The sequence below is a fragment of the Ornithorhynchus anatinus genome, chromosome 17 (genome assembly GCF_004115215.2).
Source record: "Ornithorhynchus anatinus isolate Pmale09 chromosome 17, mOrnAna1.pri.v4, whole genome shotgun sequence".
NCBI lineage: Eukaryota > Metazoa > Chordata > Mammalia > Monotremata > Ornithorhynchidae > Ornithorhynchus > Ornithorhynchus anatinus.
The window spans coordinates 6,082,902-6,101,709 of NC_041744.1; the positions used below are offsets into that span (position 1 = coordinate 6,082,902).

General features: G+C 53.1%; 1 protein-coding gene across 5 annotated transcripts in view; it reads right to left on the reverse strand.

The window, feature by feature from the left end:
• The window catches only part of RPH3AL (rabphilin 3A like (without C2 domains)), an 86,562-nt gene that overhangs the window by 44,820 nt on the left and 22,934 nt on the right, over positions 1 to 18,808 (reverse strand). For all 5 annotated transcript variants that reach the window (XM_007664546.3, XM_007664545.3, XM_039914486.1 and 2 more), the window contains 3 exons: positions 9,795 to 9,904; positions 8,100 to 8,243; positions 6,188 to 6,317 (listed from right to left, as the gene is read on the reverse strand). In XM_007664546.3, coding sequence (XP_007662736.1) covers positions 6,188 to 6,317; positions 8,100 to 8,243; positions 9,795 to 9,904 — 384 coding nt within the window. The remainder of the gene's footprint in view (positions 1 to 6,187; positions 6,318 to 8,099; positions 8,244 to 9,794; positions 9,905 to 18,808) is intronic.

The window sequence follows — 18,808 nt, forward strand, 5'->3', positions numbered from 1 at the left end:
TGTCTCATAACCTGGCATCCGTCTCAGCGCTCAGCGTGGCACGAGTGCTTAATAAATGCCACAGCTATAGACTGACGGCCACCTCCCTGCCCCAGGACTTAACCGGCTCAGGTGGAGCTGGGTTGATCTGGAAGAAGAAATGAAGAAGATGACCAAGGTCAGGATGGCAGGTGAGGAATGAGCACAGCCAACAACCTCAAGGCTGTGGGCTACAGAAGAACAAACCCAGCGGCAATTTGACTCAGGGAAGCCTCGGGCGTCCCTTGCCGGGTGGACAGTGTGTGGGAAGTAAGACCCCCACCTGCTTGACGGAATCAAGGGGATGGAAAACGTGGGCGCTGAGTCAAGACGTTCTTGCCGGCAGAATTTTCAGAGGAGGCAGCAGATGGTGGGAGGCATTAGGCTGGGTCCGCTCCCCGACTCCGCCAGCGGCCGCTTCGGTCTTGCCAAACAGCTTCTGCAGAAACTGCCAGCGCTGCCCCTTAGGGCGAATAAACTAAGGCAGTTTTCTGAGAACCGTGGAAGCGCCGGTAATTCGATGAAATTTATCTATATCATGGGGAACGAACACCTGGCCCAAGGCAGAAGAAGTGGGACAGTGAGAAGGCAGGTAGCCCAGAAGTGAAAGGTAGCCCAGGAGGCTGCTGGCCCAGGACCACCTGGAGGGGAACCAAGGGGGCGGAGGAGGCGTGGAGTCATGTTATGGCACACTAAAGCAGAAGCTCTTCATATAGCACGGTATCTGACGTGTACCCATCAAATCACAGGATCACTACTGCTCCCCTCGTCGGCCTCCTACCCTCTCTTCCCCCATTTTTGCCATTAATAATAATAGTGTTATTTGATAAGCACTTATCACATACCAAGCATTGTACTAAATGCAGAGGGAGATACAAGTTAATCAGGTTGGATACGCAGTTCCCGTCCCACATGGGCTCACAGCCTGAGGGAGAGAGAGGACAGATAGTCAATCGCTAGTTTACAGATGAGGAAGCACAGATGAGTTAAATGACTTGCCCGAAGTCACTTAGCAGGCGAGTGTCAGAGCCAGGATTAGAACCCAGGTCCTCTGACTCCCAGGCCTGTACTCTTTCCACGAGGCCACACTGCTTCATTACCTCTCTCCTTCCCTCCCGTCTCTGCAACCTTCTCCCCGAGTAAACAAAAGTAATTTAAAGTGTACCTCCCTCACAGGACCATAAGCTCGTTGTGGGCAGGGAACGTGTCTAACGACAGGTTCCCACAGTCCTGCCTTGCAGAAGTGGGGTCTCCGGGAGTTTGCCTAAATGGCTCGGGCTCAGAACTGGGGCCCCATTACCCAAACTCTAGGGGATAGAAAGAAACTAAGCCCTGAGGCTTCCCTGAGAACTGATACCTGAAAATAACCAGAGAAGAAGCCTGTTGGCATCACATGCCAGCGAACCCTGGGCCTCTATGTGGATGGGTTCACTGCCCGCATCCAAGAGAGGCTCATGAGTAACGGTGTGGGGTCCATCCCACCTGTCGCTGGTTCTGTGCAACCTGGAAACCTGACCGGGAAGCGAGTCGGCGCTTCCGGGAAGCCAACTAAGGCCGGTGTCACCAGCCGGCTCCCTTCTTGACCCGGTCAGGGGGCCGCTGGACTGGTTCCTCTCCGGTTCCCAGGCAGGTCACCGGGTCGGGGACGAAAAGCCAGCACAGCGGTCCTGCTGTTTGATCAGTCCCACCCTGGCGGAGCGGGGAACCGGCCAACACCAGGCCAGCGGAAGGGACACGGTCCCTCGCACGATCTGTTTTTCTTTTTACCCCTGGAGGGAGTATCACCTGGGAGAGAGCAATAGAAAGAATTTCAATGGGGGCAGACCCAGTCCAAACTGGAGGATGGCACGCCCCGCCACGTCCCCGCCCTGCCCTGCCACACATGGGCCTTTGAGAGATTGAGGAGCCAGATGGAGAAAAGCTAGGCGCAGAGAATTTATGCCCAGGTAAGATTGGCAGACTTGGCTCTCCGATTTCTCCCTGCTCTGAATTCCAGAAGAGGGTGAAAGACATGTTCCTCAACTCCTTAGCCATTAGGACACTTAGGCTTCTCTGATCAGCTTGAATGTTTCTTGACCCGCCTGCGGCCACCTTGAAGTCTATCGAGGCCTTTGCGGTCCAGGGCAAGGCTGATGGGAGGATCAAGTCACTGGCAATCAACACAATTGGCCCTCCTGACAGGTATTCCAGATTCACTGGAGGGAGGGAGGGAACCACCCTCATCTCTAAGTGTGTAGTACAAGGCTCTGCATTCAGTAAACGCTCAATAAATACAATCGATTTATCGCCCGCTACCTTAACTGGATCCCACGCTGTCCCTCTTGCAAAACTTTGTTCAGTCCCAGAGGTTCCGGCTTAGATTCTTAGATGGCTTCACTCCATCGCAGGGCATGCCACATGTCCCCATTCTCTCTGCCGGAGAGCCGCACAACATTTTTCTTACTCCTGTTAGGCGGTGACTCACCATAAACTATGTGATCAATGGTCTCCTTGCCGCTTTTTTTTTTTTTTTAATACTGTAACACCAGCCCCAGACCATTTTCCATAAAGCAGAACAAATCGGTGAATGGGAAGCAGAATTCCTAAAAGCCGTGCCCCCCCGCCAGCCCACTTCTTCATTCCCAGACCATTTCCTGAGTCATCTGGGGGTTGGCCAGGCACATTCCGTAGCTGATCTGAGCGGAGCTTTTTTAGTTCAGTTTACACCGGCTCACCTGCTTGTTTCTTCTGGACTTTAAAATGTTTCAAAAAGGATGCCATAGGATCTGAAGGTCATTATTTCAAGGAGGACCCGCGGGGCACTGAGGCCACTGGATGGCACCAACAATCAATCAATGGTATTAATCGAGCGCTACTATGTGCAGAGCACTGTACTAAATGCCTTGAAGGATACAAAAGAATTAACAGGCATGTTACATGACCATAATGAGCTTCCAGGATAGTAAGGCCTCTGAAAGACTGTGCTGGGAAAGTGTCACTGGCCAGTCCCACAGGACTGGGCCACTAGTTTTGGAGCCAGAGACGGTGAGGTGATAATAATTGACAATGGTACATATTAAGGGTTTGCTATGTGCTAAGCCCTGAGGTAGACACAAAACAGAGAGATCAGACACAATATCTGTCTCACATGGGGCTAAGAACCTAAGAGGGAGGGAGATGCGGTATTTCATTCCCATTTGACGGATGAGAAAACTGAGGCGTAGAGAGGGCAAATGACTTCACTGAGGTTACGCAGCAAGCAAGTGACAGAACGGGAATTAGAACCCAAGTCCTCAGGCCTGTGCTCTTTTCATTTGTGTCTCCTGAGAACTTACGGTCAAAAATGGTCTTTTGGAATAGGGCAGCAAAGAGCAAGCCCAGGCAGGACAAACCTCCACAACCAAATCCCAAAAGAAAACCCAACTCCTCCATTCCCAGATTAAATTTCTACCACCTGGGCCACAGCAAACCAACAGCTGCCCTTTTGCTTATTTTTATGTATCAGTTTCTAGACTTCATTTAATGATTCATTTTTTCCGCTCCCTAGCTTTTACCAGTTGTATGTCTCTTTTTCCTCTCGTCCCCACTACATGCATACAATTCACGTCCACCCCAATGGGATGGTAAGCTCCTCGAGGACTGGGACTGTGACCCTTTTTGTACTCTCCCATGACAGCTAAAAGAGTGGTCCACATGCAGAAGGATAACTCCAGGCCATTCTTTTTCTTTAGGATCTCTAAGGATAAAGGTTCCACAAGCCACTGTGGCCATTGAGAGCTTCTGGGAAGTCAGGAAGTCTAAGGGAGAGGGAGAATAGGTACTGAATCCCCATTTTGCAGATGAGAGAAATGAGGCACAGAGAAGTTGTGTGACTTGCCCAGGTCACACAGCAGGTAAGTGGTGGAGCTGGGATTAGAACCCAGGTTCTCTGACCCCCAGGCCCATGCTCTTTCCACTAGGCCACGACGTGTTCCCTGCCCACAACATGAGGGGCAGACAGGTATTAAAATACATTATGGATACGGACATAAGTGCTGTGGGAGGAACAAAACAAGCCAGGGACATGTTCCCTGTCTGCAAGGAGCTTACACTCCAGTGGGGGGGGAGAGGCATAAAAGCACTTGCAAACAGAGTAAATCAAAGGAAGCGATTGTAAAAACGAAGCTCTGAGGCACTTTCTGGGCCAGCTTGGGTGGGTAGCATCGACCGGGTTTGAAACCCAGCCATTCTTCCCTGACAGTCGCACGGAGGAAGAGAAACGCAATGATACTGTGACCATCCGATTCCCTTTGGGAGCCAAGAGGACATTTCCTCCCATTTAGGATGTCGTGTCCGAGTCTCCCCCTACCCATCGCCACCTTCTTACCCCTCTCCTCCTCGCCGAACCCAAAGGAACAGCATATCAGAGAGAGTGACCCCCCCCTCGCTTCTCCTCCCTCTTATCATCGGCGGATGGGAGCCCAGTCCCACTCCTCCAAGGACCCGGAGCGTGCAGCCAGAGCAGAACTCTTTAAAATGGAAATTTCTTCCCCGGGATACACGTTTGAGTGCTTGGAAGAAGTGAGATGCCCCAATAGCATTCCGGGTGGAAATTCTCCTCTGGGACTGATGCCGTTGGCTTGGAGAATGCGGGTTTGGGAGTAGGTCTCTTTAACCCTTCTTTGGGCAGCCCGTGGAGGGATGCTGCGGCAGCTTAATGGTATAACCCTTCAGTCAGTCAATCGTATTTATTGAGCACTTGTGTGTAGAGTACTGTATAAGCGCTTGGGAGAGTACGGTACAACAATAAACCGACACATTCCCTGCCCACAGTGAGCTTAGGGAGGTCGCCCGTGGGGAGCCCAGCCCCCACTGGCTTCTCCCCATGCTCCGGGAAGCCACAAAGCTGGACAGTTTCCTGGGTGGTGAATCGAGATCTAGCCAGGCCACAATCACCCGGGGGGACGGAAGCCCGCTGCCAGAAGTGGACCCCAAGGTATGTGCCAGTCCCGGGAGACACCTGATCCCAAAGACCCCGGCCTCTCCACCCTTCCACCTGGAAGTTTCAGGGTGTTTCCTTGTGGGTCCAACCTCTCTCCCTCACCAAGGAGCCTCACAGGACCTGACCCATCTTCCCCGGGCCCTACGACCCGCAGTGACACGGGCTTCCCCAGGCCGCGGGGCCCCAGCCAATGAGCACAGCCAGGAGCCCCAGGCAGAGCCATTTCCACCCCAAACCAAACTCAAACGGCCCAGCACCGTCTATCAGCCGGCTTCCGGTTCCTCAGCATCCTCCCGATGCCCAAGGTGCCCCAGAATCCCAAATCACCCCCATCTGGATCCCTGAGGTCTTTTACTCCATCTGAGACTACTCGTCCATCAGATCTGTGGGTAAGAAGAAAAGCAGGGGCACGGCCGCACATCCCTGCCACCCCTTCTCTCCCTCCTCAGTGAGTCGGGAAGTGGGGCAGGTCTGCAAGAGATAGACAAGAAACTTCCGGAAAGCCTAAGGATACTCCAGAGGGGCAGGCAGTAGGCTGCCAGGCCAGGGGATGGTTTAAACAAACCCCTGCTGAGGAGGTAGTGGGGCCCACTGGAAAGAACCGAGGGGCTGGGAACCGGGAGATCTGAGCTCTAGTCCAGGCTCTGCCACCTGTCTGCAGGCGACCGTGGGCAAATCACTTGACTTCTCTGGGCCTCACTTTCTTCATTTGTAAAATGGCGATAAAATACCTGTTCTTTTTCCCTCCTGGTCTATAAGCACCATGTGGGACAGAGTTTAGCACATAGAAGCATTTAGTAAATAAAATTATCATCATCATCATCATTGGAGGTCCAGAAGCAGCACTGGGACCTGGGGGCCTGGGTCTGACCTGATTATCTTGTACCTATCCCAGTGTCCACTATATTGCTTGGCACATAGTAAGTGCTTAGCAAATACCATTAGCAACAACAAGTTAAGGGGCTGGACCGGATGATCTCCAGCTTCACGTCCTCCCAACTCCAGGATTCTCTTCTACGTACAGTTTCACGAGGAAGCAGCAGGGAGAAGGTTGCTAACCAGGCCCTGAATCGAGGTAACATCAAACGGGTCAAATGACGCACAGAGGGGGGCCCTGGGGGCGACCGCTGGTGTCTGAGGAAACAAAGCCACCCCCACCCCCCCATGCCCTCCCAGACACACGCACAAAGCGCACGCGCCCGGAATTACCTTCTTACAGTCCCGGCAGAAAACGGCTGTTCCGCCCAGCAACCCCAGCGGCTCTCCGCACAGCAGGCACTGAGACAGGCCGTTTCCCATCACGTTCTTCCTCATGTTCTCCAGCCGCTCCACCAGGCCCCTGGGGTGCAGACGGAGCAGGCGTCAGAGAGCCCGGCTCCCCTCGGACTGGAGCCGGCATTAGGGGTGGGCAGGCGGGCGGGTGGACTCGCTCAACCGGCCGGGCTTCGGCAGTCAGCCCCACCGGCCGCACACCGTCTCACGTCCCGGCCTCTGCAGCAGACGGAAGGGGGGCAGCGGGGACTGGGGGGCAGCAGCCAAGGGATCCCAGACAGAGTTGTGGGAAGGGTGTGGAGATCGCTCTGGTGTACTGGGAGGTGCCCATCAAATCAATCCGTAGGATCGACTGAGCACCTACTGCATACGGACCACTGGGCAAAGCACCTGGGAGAGGTTAATTAGAGTTGGCGGCCGCTGCTGAGAGAGCATCCCGTATGAAAGGAGCTCTGGGCGGTGCAGAGGTGTCCGGGTTCTCGGGAGCAGCCACGCAACGCTGCAGACAATGGAACACCTGGCCCAGAGGTCGCGCTTAGCCTTAGCAGGCCTCCATCCAAAAGGGAGCAGCAGGGCCCAGTGGACAGAGCCCGGGCCTGAGCGTCAGGTTCTAATCCTGGCTCCGTCACTTGCCTGCTGGGTGACCTTAGGCAAGTTATTTGACTTCTCTGGGCCTGAGTCGTCTCATCGATAAACTGGGGATTTAATACCTTTTCTTCCTCCCCCTTAGGCTGTGAGCCTCTTGGGAGGCAGGGATCGTGTCACGCCTGATTATCTTGTACTTGCTGAGGTGCTTAGTGTAGTGCTTGGCACATATAAAGCATTTAACAGATACCACAATTATTATTATTGTTGCTATTACTGCTCAAGAGCAGGGACCACCCTCTTTCTAGGCCCTCTGGGGCAGGCTCCCAGGCCCAGCAAGTGTTCAATCAACACGGCCTTCCTGCCAAGGCTGGCTTCCACTGTAGTGGGGGGAGAGGAGGTCCCCCCGGGTCAGAGCCCTGAGAGGAGTCCGGTCCGGTTGGGAGTGGGCCGCCCTGCCCCGGGGTACCACCTGCTCTTCGGGTGCCCTTCTGGTATCTCCCTGGTACCCACGTTCATCCCCTCCCTCTTCCCCAGCTCCCACATTCCCCCGGTGCCTCCGGGAAAACAGGACCGAGGGTCAAATTCCTGCACCCCCATCCCCTTGGCAGAGCTGGGCACTGTTGAAGACCGCTCTGCCGCTTCACTGTGGCTCGGCGGTTTCCTCCCCTGCCGCTTGAGACGCAGCCTTTCCAATGAAGCTTTGCGGCAGGCTCTCTCACAGGAGATCAGATAAGGGCGCCGCCTACTTTTTCAGAGGAAAAGCCGCCCGGGCCCAGCGGAGGTGGCCCTGGAGTCCACTCCCGCAGGTTTAGTCCGTCCTGCTTCCCCACGCAAAGGCAACCGGGGCAGGGGAGGATCAAAACAGGTCTCTCCCGGGGCCAGGGGCGAGCAGAGACGAGAGGGTGAGGGTCAGCCATCGACCGACTCAGGCCCGCAACCCACTCCGGCTGGGTCGATCAGCGGAAAGGCTCACGCTGAGCCCTCGCTGCAGGGGAGAAGTAGGAGTCTCAGGATGTTGGGGGCTGCTCTGCTCGGTCAGGGTCTCTCTGACCACCTGACTGAATAAGAGCCGACCTAAGAGACCGGCGCAGAGCAGCTCCTGCCGCATAGGGCTGGCAACTGTCCGTCTGTCCATTCCACTGGGTGCTGTGGGAAGTCAAACGCTGTCCCCTGGTCCTAGCTGGCTCAGCCTCTCCCAGGCTCCCTCCCTCTCTCTCTCCAGCTCCTCTCAGCCCTCGAGCCGGGCCCACTCCGCTCTCACCCGATTCTGTGCTGCTCGATGACGTCCAGCTTCTCGGCCCTCTGGATCACCTCCAGGATGGTCGACAACTCGGCAGGGTTGAGGCTCTGGCTTTTCCTCTGCTTGTCCGTCTGGTAGGTGTGCACGGACCAGCCGCTCTGGAGTCTGGAAATAAAGCCCCGAAACAATAACGAGAGCATCCCGATCCCGGGACACCATTTCAATTCCAGAAGTCGTCCACTGCCTAACCACTCGTTTCTGGGGGGCCTCCCAGTTCCCATCCTCATTTGAAGGGCACCTTCCTGGACACAGAACCCTCTCCCAACCCAGGGTAGCGGCAGTTCCTGGGGGGCCCTTGCAGAAAGAGGAGATCCTGGCTGCTCTAAGGGGTTCCCCCGACCTCTGGCAACTACCGGGAGTGAGCCGAGGTGCAGGAGCGCCGGGAAGAGGGCGGGCCCTGCCAGTGCCCCTCATGCCATTCAATTGGGATGCTGGGCCAGGCCCCCACCATGGACTCAGTTGCCCGGCTTGCCAGTGTCTCCCTATTCCCCATCGAGACCTTCTGCGCCCGAGCCCTACCATGGGAAAGAAGACTCACAGAGGCAAAATCCTCATGTCCTGGCCCTCAAAGACGGGGACTTGAAAAGGAAACTATTTCCTTAGGAAATCTGCCACTTCAACTTCACACTTGGCATTAGAGGGGCATAAATTATGTATCTGTCTGCATTTTAATTGCTTAAACCTACTGAGGCGAAGTGGGGGTGGAAGAGGGAGGGGAAGAGAGGAGGAAACTGACTGATCGTGTGAGAAGGGGCTCAGCCTATCCTTCCCAAATCCCAGTGTGATGCAGTGGGAGGAGAGGGAGCCCAGTCCCAGATCCGTCAGGGTCTGCAAGCCCTCCTGCCCGGTGCAGCTGCCCGCAGCTAAGGTTTCAAGGGGCCCCAGAGAATGTGGGAATGGACCGAGTAGTTCCGGTCCTCTGACACCCTCCTTCCCTTCCTCCTGCCAAAGCCGGCAGCCTGGGAAGCGCTCTCATCTCACAGATTCCGTCCTTGCTATTGAAGGGGTCCCTCGCAGTGTTCAAAGGGTGGTGGAGGGAGTGGGGGTAAGAGAGCCCAGAAGTGCATTGCTCAAGACAACAGACCACGGCAATGGGGTACATCCTCTCCTTCCTTCCTCTCTCTCCTCCCCAGGCTTTATGACAGACGGAGATGCCAGGAGGGCAAGGACTTGGGGCTCCTCCCTCCTCATATCCAATAGGCAATGACTCTCCCATTCTTCGAAGTTTTATTTAAGGCACTTCTCCTTCAAGAAGCCTTCCCTGACTAAACTCCCCTTCCCTTTTCTCCCACTCCCTTCTGCATCATCTTGATTTGCTCCTTTATTCATTCCCCTCTCCCAGCCCCATAGTACTTATGGACATATTTGTAATTTATTTATTTGTATTACTGTCTGCCCCCTCTTCTAGACTGGAATCTCGCCATGGGCAAGGAATGGGTCTGTTTATTGTTATACTGTACTCTCCCAAGCATTTTGTACAGTGCTCTGCACACAGGAAGCGCTCAATAAATACGACTGAATTAACTGAATGAATGAACGATGTGAGAAGGGGGGGGGGGTCCTACGTTGTGGGGGAGGGGCTGCCGCAGGCTGGACTGCACTACAGTGAGAACCCCAGCCGAGCGCAGGAAGTTTCTGGGTCGCCTGGAGACTCACTTGGCCCTAAGGGCAAGCTGGCGGTCATTGGGACACACCCACTGGTCACTCCCGTTGCCGAAGATGGTGTCAGCCATGGCCGTGGGGGCTTGGCGTCCAGATAGCCGCTCCTGGAATCAAAGGACAGCAGAAGTGGTTCCAGAATCAGTTAAAATCAGTGTTCCTCCAAGACAACAACCCTGCTCTCAGCCCTGCCCAGCCCTGAACCGAGGACTTGACCACAGGAGGCCTGGAGCTGCTGGTCCCGGGGGACGCTATCCTCGGCGGGAGGCAGGAGGCGGGAGCAGGAATGGGCTCCGGCAGAGAAGGATGAGAATCAGAGGAACCAAGAAGGGCCCGGGAGAGGCCCTGGTGCCTGAGATCCGAGCACGGCTGTTCCAACAAGGGCACCTCGGTCTCTCGCTCCCGCGCTGTCAGAGGAGTTGCCTTCTCCCAAAAACCAGGCATTGGGCGCACCAAGCCCAGACCTTTCAGTCCCTTGGGACGGTTCGCCCACTGGACTCCTGCTAGTGAAAAAACTGCATTATAGAAAAGCTGAACCGCCTGGGGACCGACTCGAAAACGGCCAGGAAATAGATTTCAGGTCTTCTGATTCCCAGCCCAGCTCTTTACTTTAGAACAGAGATCATCAACAGGGTTTTCTGGTCCCTAGGCAGGGCAAGTTCAGGCCCCCACCATTAGCCTTGGCTAAACAGATTCTACTTGGTTCCGTACATAACCCTTTGGGACCTCATCTCCTACCTCATGGAAATGATGCAATATATACGCCTGTCTCAGCCTGCGCCTCCCAGCTTCTAAAAAGTAGCATGTGAGTTATACTAGGCCAGTGCCCCATCTGCTCCAGACCCAGGTGCCTACTGGTCCTGGGCTGACCTAACCCGGCATTCTGGATCCTCATCTAGTTTCCCCACACCCTCCACAGCCGGATAGCCGGCTCCCCACCACGTGACTCTGGTGGCAGCGTGGGCGGGACATCCAGCGTGGGCTGGATCGAAAGCCAATCGCTGACCAGTTTCGGCGAGCCACCGAGGGCTCCGCTTCATTTCCATCGGGCACCCCGACTCAGGACCCCGTGGCTCACACGGTTGGTGAGCTGCCTGCTTATACACCACCACCTTGTCCCCCATAGTTGAAGAATCCATTTAACCCAAATTTAATCCTTCTGTGGAAAGGCCCTGCTACTGCAATCTCGCTCCCATCTGCTTCTTCAGGAAGAGAATCTACTTCCCATCAGCAGCCGGTGTGTGCCAGCAGATCCTCTGGGCAAAGAAATGTTGAAGTGGAAATGCATCAACAAAATGAGACGCATTTCAGCAAAAAGCCATAAACCCAATCCTGCGTGGACCAAGGAGTTTTCTCTCTCAGTCCTAACGGCCTCAGTTTTATCTTCCATCATGAAACAGAACGGGAGGTGGCAAGTGGGGAACTAATGGGTTTCTGCAAGCTCACCAAGGGGTCTGTCAGCCAAGACATCGCCAGGAAAACAGGTTGTTATAAAACCAATCAGTGCCTTACTAACCCGCCCTAAAGAGTCGTCTGCAAACAGCAACCAGTTCCTTCTCTCCCTCGGTCCCATCTCCCCATGTCTGATTGAGTCACAGGACTCGGGGCGTGGGGGAGAAGAGTCTGAAACACTCATGAGCCAACTGCAGCCAACTCCTGGCCATCTCCCTGCTGGAGGGGAATGACGGGAGGACACGAAAGCAAGAGGGGTTTTGCAATTTTTAAAAGTGGCATTTGTTGAGTGCTTACTGTGTGCCAGGCACTATACTTAGTGATACAAGTTAAGCAGGTGGGGCATAGCCCTTGTCCCACTTGCGACTCACAGTCTCAATCCCCATTTTAAAGGTGAGATAATTGTGGCACAGAGAAGAGAGGTGACGTGCCCAAGGTGACGCAGCAGACAAGGGGAGGAGCCAGGATTAGAATCTAGTTTCTTCTGACTTCCAGGCCCATGCGCTATCCACTAGGCCATGCTGCTTCTCTTGCAATGAAACAGAGGGGTTTTGGTCAATGGCCGGGTGGAACTGAGGGGAGAGGGAGGACTGAGGAACGGCGCTGGGGCCTGCCAAGGTGGAAGCAGGGGAGTGGCACCTTGAACGCACTTGTGGTGGACATCACAAGGAAGCAAGTTCCCAGCTGGTATGCTCCTATCTGCCACGGATAATCCACTAAATGGACAATCCACTCATGGAAAAATCAAGGGTTGATTATGGGCTCTGGGGCCATACAGCCTGACAGCTCACCTCCTTGCCTCGAGGGCACGTGACTGTCTTCTTTCTTCAAGATTTCCCTGGATGACGTCTCCACCATCGCATGGAAGCCCATTCCAGGGCGGTATGACTCTAATGATTAAGAAATTTCTCTTTCCATCCAACAAAAATCTCTCCCGTTTTTGCTTACGCTTATTTCCTCTTGTTTAGCCTTCAGGAGACGTGTACAAATAACCGGTCGGGTCATTGTAAAGACCCTCACATTCTTGCTGTCACCTCTAAACCTGCTCTTCTCTGTGCTGAAGAGGCCCAGTTCCTTTTGCCTTTCTTCATAAGACCTGTTTTCCATTCCTTTAATCACCTTTGTCTTCAAAAATCTGCTCTCTGCTCTTCTACCTCTAATCCCTTGCACGTGCCTCTCCCTGAGCCTGGAACTCCCTCCCCGTTCAAGTCCACAGGACCACAGCTTTCCCCATCTTCAAGGCCCTCCAGAAATCCCACCTCCTCCCAGAAACCCAAGGTCAGATCTACCTAAATAACCACTCCATCTCTTAAGTGCGCTAAGTGTGTGCTAAGCCACACAGCTTCTGATTAACTATGACCCCCAGATCTTTTTCTGCTGTCCTTATACCAAGCCAGTTTTCCCCTGCCTGAACTTGGGTTTGTTATGCATTGCTCAACGGACAGTCTCACACTGTGCATCAGCTAGTTTTTGGGTGGCTGGCAGCTGGAGGACGAGGATTCGATCCTTCCGTGCTGCCTGACCTCTCTGCTGTGGAAGCCCCCCATCTTTCATCGGCCCTCAACCGGGCATACCGATTCTATGATGCGGCCACACCACGGATCCAATTTCCTTTCTTGTCCGAGTGACCGCTGGGAAACCCGGTCCATCTCACTCGAGGAGGAAATTCCAGCCCACTCCAGGGCAGCTTTCACCTCCAGATGGGGACCTCCGGAAGCTATCCGGTGCAGCCCCCATCCGGACAGGTAACAGGTAACGACTCCATTCATTCATTCAGTAGTATTTATTGAGCGCTGACTATGGGCAGAGCACTGTACTAAGCGCTTAGAATATACAATTCGGCAACAGAAAGAGAAATCCCTGCCCAACGACGGGCTCACAGTCTAATCGACTCCAGCATCCACTCAGTCTCTCTGAGCTCTACAGCTCTCAAGGGATGGAGCCCTACCTCATTTTCTACCACCATTTCCTTGATTTTGAAAAGGCATACTTCCAGAAACTGTAAATTTTACTGCCAGTTCGCTCCTAAGCAAGGCACAAATTTATAATGGTTTTCTCACTCGCAAGCAAACACACACACCCTCACGGTTTCCCCTTCGGTGCAGCTAATTAATGTGTCTGTCCTTGGCCCTGTGGGGTTTTTTTGGGGGGTGGGGGGTGGGAGAGGAGAGATGTGGGGGCTACGTGTTCAGATTCACTACTTCCCACGCATCAATCAAGGCTTACTGAATGTTGCGAATTTGTAATTCATCCACTGCAGCAAGTGGCAAGACCTTAGGCAAATGTGGGGATGCGACTTGAATCCAGATATCGTCTGGGTAGAAATGTTAACGGGCCCCAGGGGGATGGATGACTGTCCCCAGTCTGCAATTCTCCCAGAGCAAAAGCTTTCAGCCCACACAAAGTCCCTCTCTTTCTCCTATACATACCCACACACACACACGCGCGTACCTTCTTTCCTACGTACACACCTCTCCCTTTCTGTCTCTACCTGGTGAGCACCTGGGGGACCGCATAAATGTGGAGGAAAGGGGGTTTGGTGGAGAAGAGGGTATTTTTCTTTCCCTTGAAGGAGGTGGGAAAACAGGTACTGAATCTCCATTTTACAGACAAGGAAACCGAGGCCCAGTGAAGTGGTTTGCTCAAGGTCACATAGCAGACAAGTGGGAGAACAAGAATTAGAACCCAGTTCCTCTGCATCCCAGGCTCATGCTCTTTCCATTCAGCTACGCTGCAGGAAGGGCCCTACTGCCCTTCCTCCTTCCCTATGTTGCGGCCTGGGTTCTAATCTCAATGGAGTCACCAGGCTCTATCGTTACCCCTCCCTGCTCTCCGTTGCCATCTCGTTCTTCCCTCCCTCCTCCTGGCCCCAAGAGCCAAGAAGGTGGCAGAAATTGGAAGGAGCAAAGAGTTGGCTGCCCGCACGGACTTAACACGAGGGCCTCGGGCAGGTCAGAAGAGGAGGCGGGAACTTTCTGGAGAGGCAGAGGAGAATTGCAGGAGCTCTCTGCATGACAGTCTAGGTAAGTGGAACCCAAAGGTCCTTGTGGGGTGCAAACTCATTAAAGTTAAGCACTTACTGAAATTGCTTTCTATCATCTGGATGAGAAACAATCAGGTTCGGTGAAAAACCCTTGTCTTAACCCTGGCCTCCAAGGCTGCTCGGAAGAAGATGATGGAAGACCCCCCCCAAAAAAAAGCTGGCTTCAAATCAGTCATTTATTGAGCGCTTACTGTGTGCAGAGCACTGTACTAAAGATGACAGATATGGTAGACAGGTTCCCTGCCCACAGGGAGCTACTGTCCTCTCTCAAGCGCTTAATAATAATAATAATAATAATAATAATAATAATAATAATGTTGGTATTTATTAAGCTCTTACTATGTGCCGAGCACTGTTCTAAGCGCTGGGGTAGACACAGGGGAATCAGGTTGTCCCACGTGGGGCTCACAGACTTCATCCCCATTTTACAGATGAGGTAACTGAGGCACAGAGAAGTGAAGCGACTTGCCCACAGTCACACAGCTGGCAAGTGGCAGAGCCGGGATTTGAACTCATGACCTCTGACTCCAAAGCCCGGGCTCTTTCCACTGAGCCACGCTGCTTCTCTGTAACACAGTAAGCGATCAATTACTCTTAACACAGTAAGCGATCAATAAAAACAACCGATAGACCGCTTAACCCGTAGCCCTTGTGGACTTGTAGCTAAACCTTGGGGGTGGCGTTTGTGTTCGCCAATCTTGTCCTTGCTGCTGGTCTAGAGTGTCGGTAGTTACGCGGTGCCCCGGGAAAGTCTATCAAAACTGGTAATAAGCAGGTGTCCTCGATCCACTAGCCGACGCACTGTCAGTGAGTTAAGCCCCAGGGGTGGGGGGTGAGGCTGAAGACGCGGACGGACCCGTCCACACGCCAAATCTGACATCAGCGGCGCTGACGTGTTCTTCCTCTCATGGGTCCTTCACTTGGGCTTCCTGTTTCAAGTTCCTGCTCGAAGCTTCTGCTCAGAAAGAGCCGCTCCTTTCTTGTCTTGAGCAAATCACTTTACTGCTCTGTGCCTCTGATTTCTCACCTGTAGAATGGGGATGAAATTCCTGCTCTCCCTACACCTTGCACCGTGAACCTCACGTGAGACGGGGACTGAGTCCCATCTGGCTATTGTGTATCTAACCCAGTGCTTAGCATACTGCCTGGCACATAGTAAGCAATGGCACATAGTAAGCACTTAAATGCAATTATTAATATTATTATTACTGATCTCAGTGTACCGTGCCGGTCTGATCGCTATAATTGTCTCCCGGCTCTCGGCTATGACGGCTCATGGTCTGAAACTGATTTACTGCCCACTTCAATCTTTTTTTGTTGTTTTTTGGTATTTGCGCAAGGGCCCGTACTAAGCACTGGAGTAGATACACATTAATCGGGATGGACACGGCCCTTGTCTCACATGGCGCTCACAATCTTAATCCCCATTTTTCAGATGCGGTAACTGCGGCACAGAGAAGTGAAGTGACTTGCCCAAAGTCATACAGCAGACAAGTGGAGGAGCTGGAATTAGAACCCGGTAAATCAGTGGTATTTATTGAGTGCTTACTATGCGCAGAGCACTGTACTGAGACCTTAGGACAATACAACGGAGATAGCAGGCACGTTCCCTGACCACAGTGAGCTTACAGTCAGCTCCCATCATCCTTGGGAGGCAGTGTGGCTTAGTGGAAAGAGCCCAGGAGTGGGAGTCAGAAAGCCCCGGGTTCTAATTCTAGCTCTGCAACCGGCCTGCCGCGAGATCCTGTGCACGACCCTTAACCTCCCTGGGCCTCTGTTAACTCCTCTGTAAAATGAGGATAAGATACACTGAGTGTCCCTGTGAGGGACAGGGGCTGCACCCAATCTGATAACCTTGAATCTTTCCCACTGCTTAGCACATAGTCAGCGCTTAATAAGTGCCATAATAATAAAACATTTTCCCCCACCCCTCCCCAGGGAGGGGATCACAGTTTCGGCCATCGCAGACACACCGCACTGGGTGGGATTCAGTCTTACCGCTCGACTGTTGTCCTGGACTCCGACTTTCGTCTACCCCGAAGTCCGATGCCCCACACAGACGTCCACCCCTCGGAGGCCATTTTGGTTTGATGGTCTACTTTCTTGCCTCTCACTGCCCCACTGGGCAGCGTGCTACCTTGGTGACCAAATCCTGTGGTCCCATCAGCTCCACGTTGCTAATGAAGATGGCTGATTTTGTAGAAACAATTCCCTGCCACAGGTAGATACGCTACTGGGCTTTCTTCAAACGAGCCTCCGTGGGGTGTTTTAGAATCAACCGCATGTTTTCTTGGATGCGTGCCCCTGAGGCACAGTCATCCCCGACAGAGTGGAGTTAGAAGACTTCGCCGGGGGAGCTGTTCCGGTCCCTCGGGGCATCCTTCATCATGGCTGAGCAGCAGTGTGGTCTAACGGAAAGAGCAGGGGCCTGGGGGGTCAGCGGACCTGGGTTCTAATCCTGGCTCTGCCAACTGCTTGCCACTTGCCGAGGCTCTGCCATCTGTGGCACTGTCTTCAACTCTTGGGGCAAGCAGCAGGTCTTAGAAGAAGGTCATCGAGGGAAGGGGCCCCCAGCCACTTTATAAAAATGAGTATGATGATGAGTCAGTGGGTCTCAGTTTCCTCATCTGTAAAATGGGGATTCAATACCTGTTCTCCCTTCTACTTAGACTTGTTTCTTGTCTTTTATCTTACATCTACCCCAGCACGTGGTAGAGTGCTTGGCACAGAGTAAGCACATAATACCACATTTTTTCTCATCAGAGGTTACTTACGGGACACGGTGGCTGCTGCTCTCCACCCACGCCCTCCTCATCAGAGGGTCGACCACCAAAGTGGGGATTGGGAACCGAGGACCTAGGTTCTAATCCCACTTCTGCCCATTGCTTGCTCTGTGACCTTGGGCAAATCACTTAACTTTGCCAGGCCTCAGTTTCCTCTATTGTAAAATGGAGACTCAATACCTATTCTCCCTTCTGCTTAGACCGCGAGCCCCATATGGGACATGGATAGTGTCTAACAACTTCTATCTACCCCAGTGCTTAAAAGAGTGCTTGGCCCGTATTTTTATGCACATATCTTTTATGTGCATAAATATAATTATAATGATTATATATATTATATATTATAATATATATAATCATTATAATTATATTTATATATATTATATATAAATATAATTATAAATGATTAATTTATATTAATGTCCATCTCCCCCTCTAGACAGTAAGCTGGTTACGGGCAGGGAACGTTTCTGCCAACTCTGTTGCATTCTACTCTCTCAAGTGCTTAGTACAGTGCTCTGCACATAGTACCTGCTCAATAAATACCACTGACACGGAGAAAGCCTTAAATATAACAATAACAACAATTAAAATATTAACTCCCTAATGGAGTCATGGCAGAGGACTACTTTCAAGGCTCCCTCACTGGATTAAAAAATAAATAAAATAAAAAAATCTCAGATCCTCTCCCTCACCCTCCCAGGGCAGCCTGGCCACCACGGAGACAAACTAGATCTAAAACGCCAACCGGGTCCTCTGAGAGCCTGTTCGACAGTCCTTCCCAGCTGGCCCCCTGCCCCTTCTCTGCCTTCCCCCCTAGCTCCCCCATCTCCCACAGAGTCCCACATGCTCCTAGCGCCTTTTATCCTTCCCCACCCTGCACCAGGCTGAGTCACCAAGGCCATTAACTGCACAGAAAGGAACAGGTCCACAGAAAAGAATCCTAGGCAACGCAAAATCCTCCTGACGTTATCACAGTGAGATAAAGAAAGACAAGCCGCCACATTAATTTGTGCCCAGCCCTTGTGGGTATGGGCCCAGAGGACAACAGAGCTGGGGTGTCTTCTCCCTCGGCACCCTGAGGAGGAGGAGGAGGAGAGCACGGCAGGAGGAAGGGCTGACCCAGTAGGGGGGCGTTGCGTTCGGCAGGGACCGTGGAGTTGGGAACGTGGTTTGGGATGGGTTTGGGTAGCGATGGCCGGACGCTGCGGTGGCACTATTGACCGTGGAGCAGCCCGCCTGTGGGGAAGCGGTCCGGAGGAGGGTCCACCCGGCTCGCTTGCTCACCTCATCATCATCGCCGCGGTGCTCTTCTTAGGTCGGAGCCCTGGGGACGTGCTCCCCGAGTTACTGAAGACCCATTCCCGCGGTGGGGAGATGTTAGGGGGGAGGGGCAAACAGACAGCATACGCTTAGTACAACGCTCCACAGTCAATAAATGCTCAATAAATACCATCGACGGTAGAAAAATTAGACGTCTATAAACTTTGTCAAAGAGAAACATTAAGAGAAAGAACGAAAAGACCCAAGTCTTGGGAGCCTACTGGGAAGGTCTTTCCGGCCTGGTTGGAACAGGAAAGTGGGAAGCATTCGGATTAGAACCCGTGCCTTCATCTGAATCTGTGATCTCTCATTTGTTCCCGTGCTGCCTCTCGACATTCAGCACATCTCCCCACTGCCCCCAACCCCCACTGCCTGCTCTGTCCAGACTAAATCAAGGCTCTAGTCAGCCT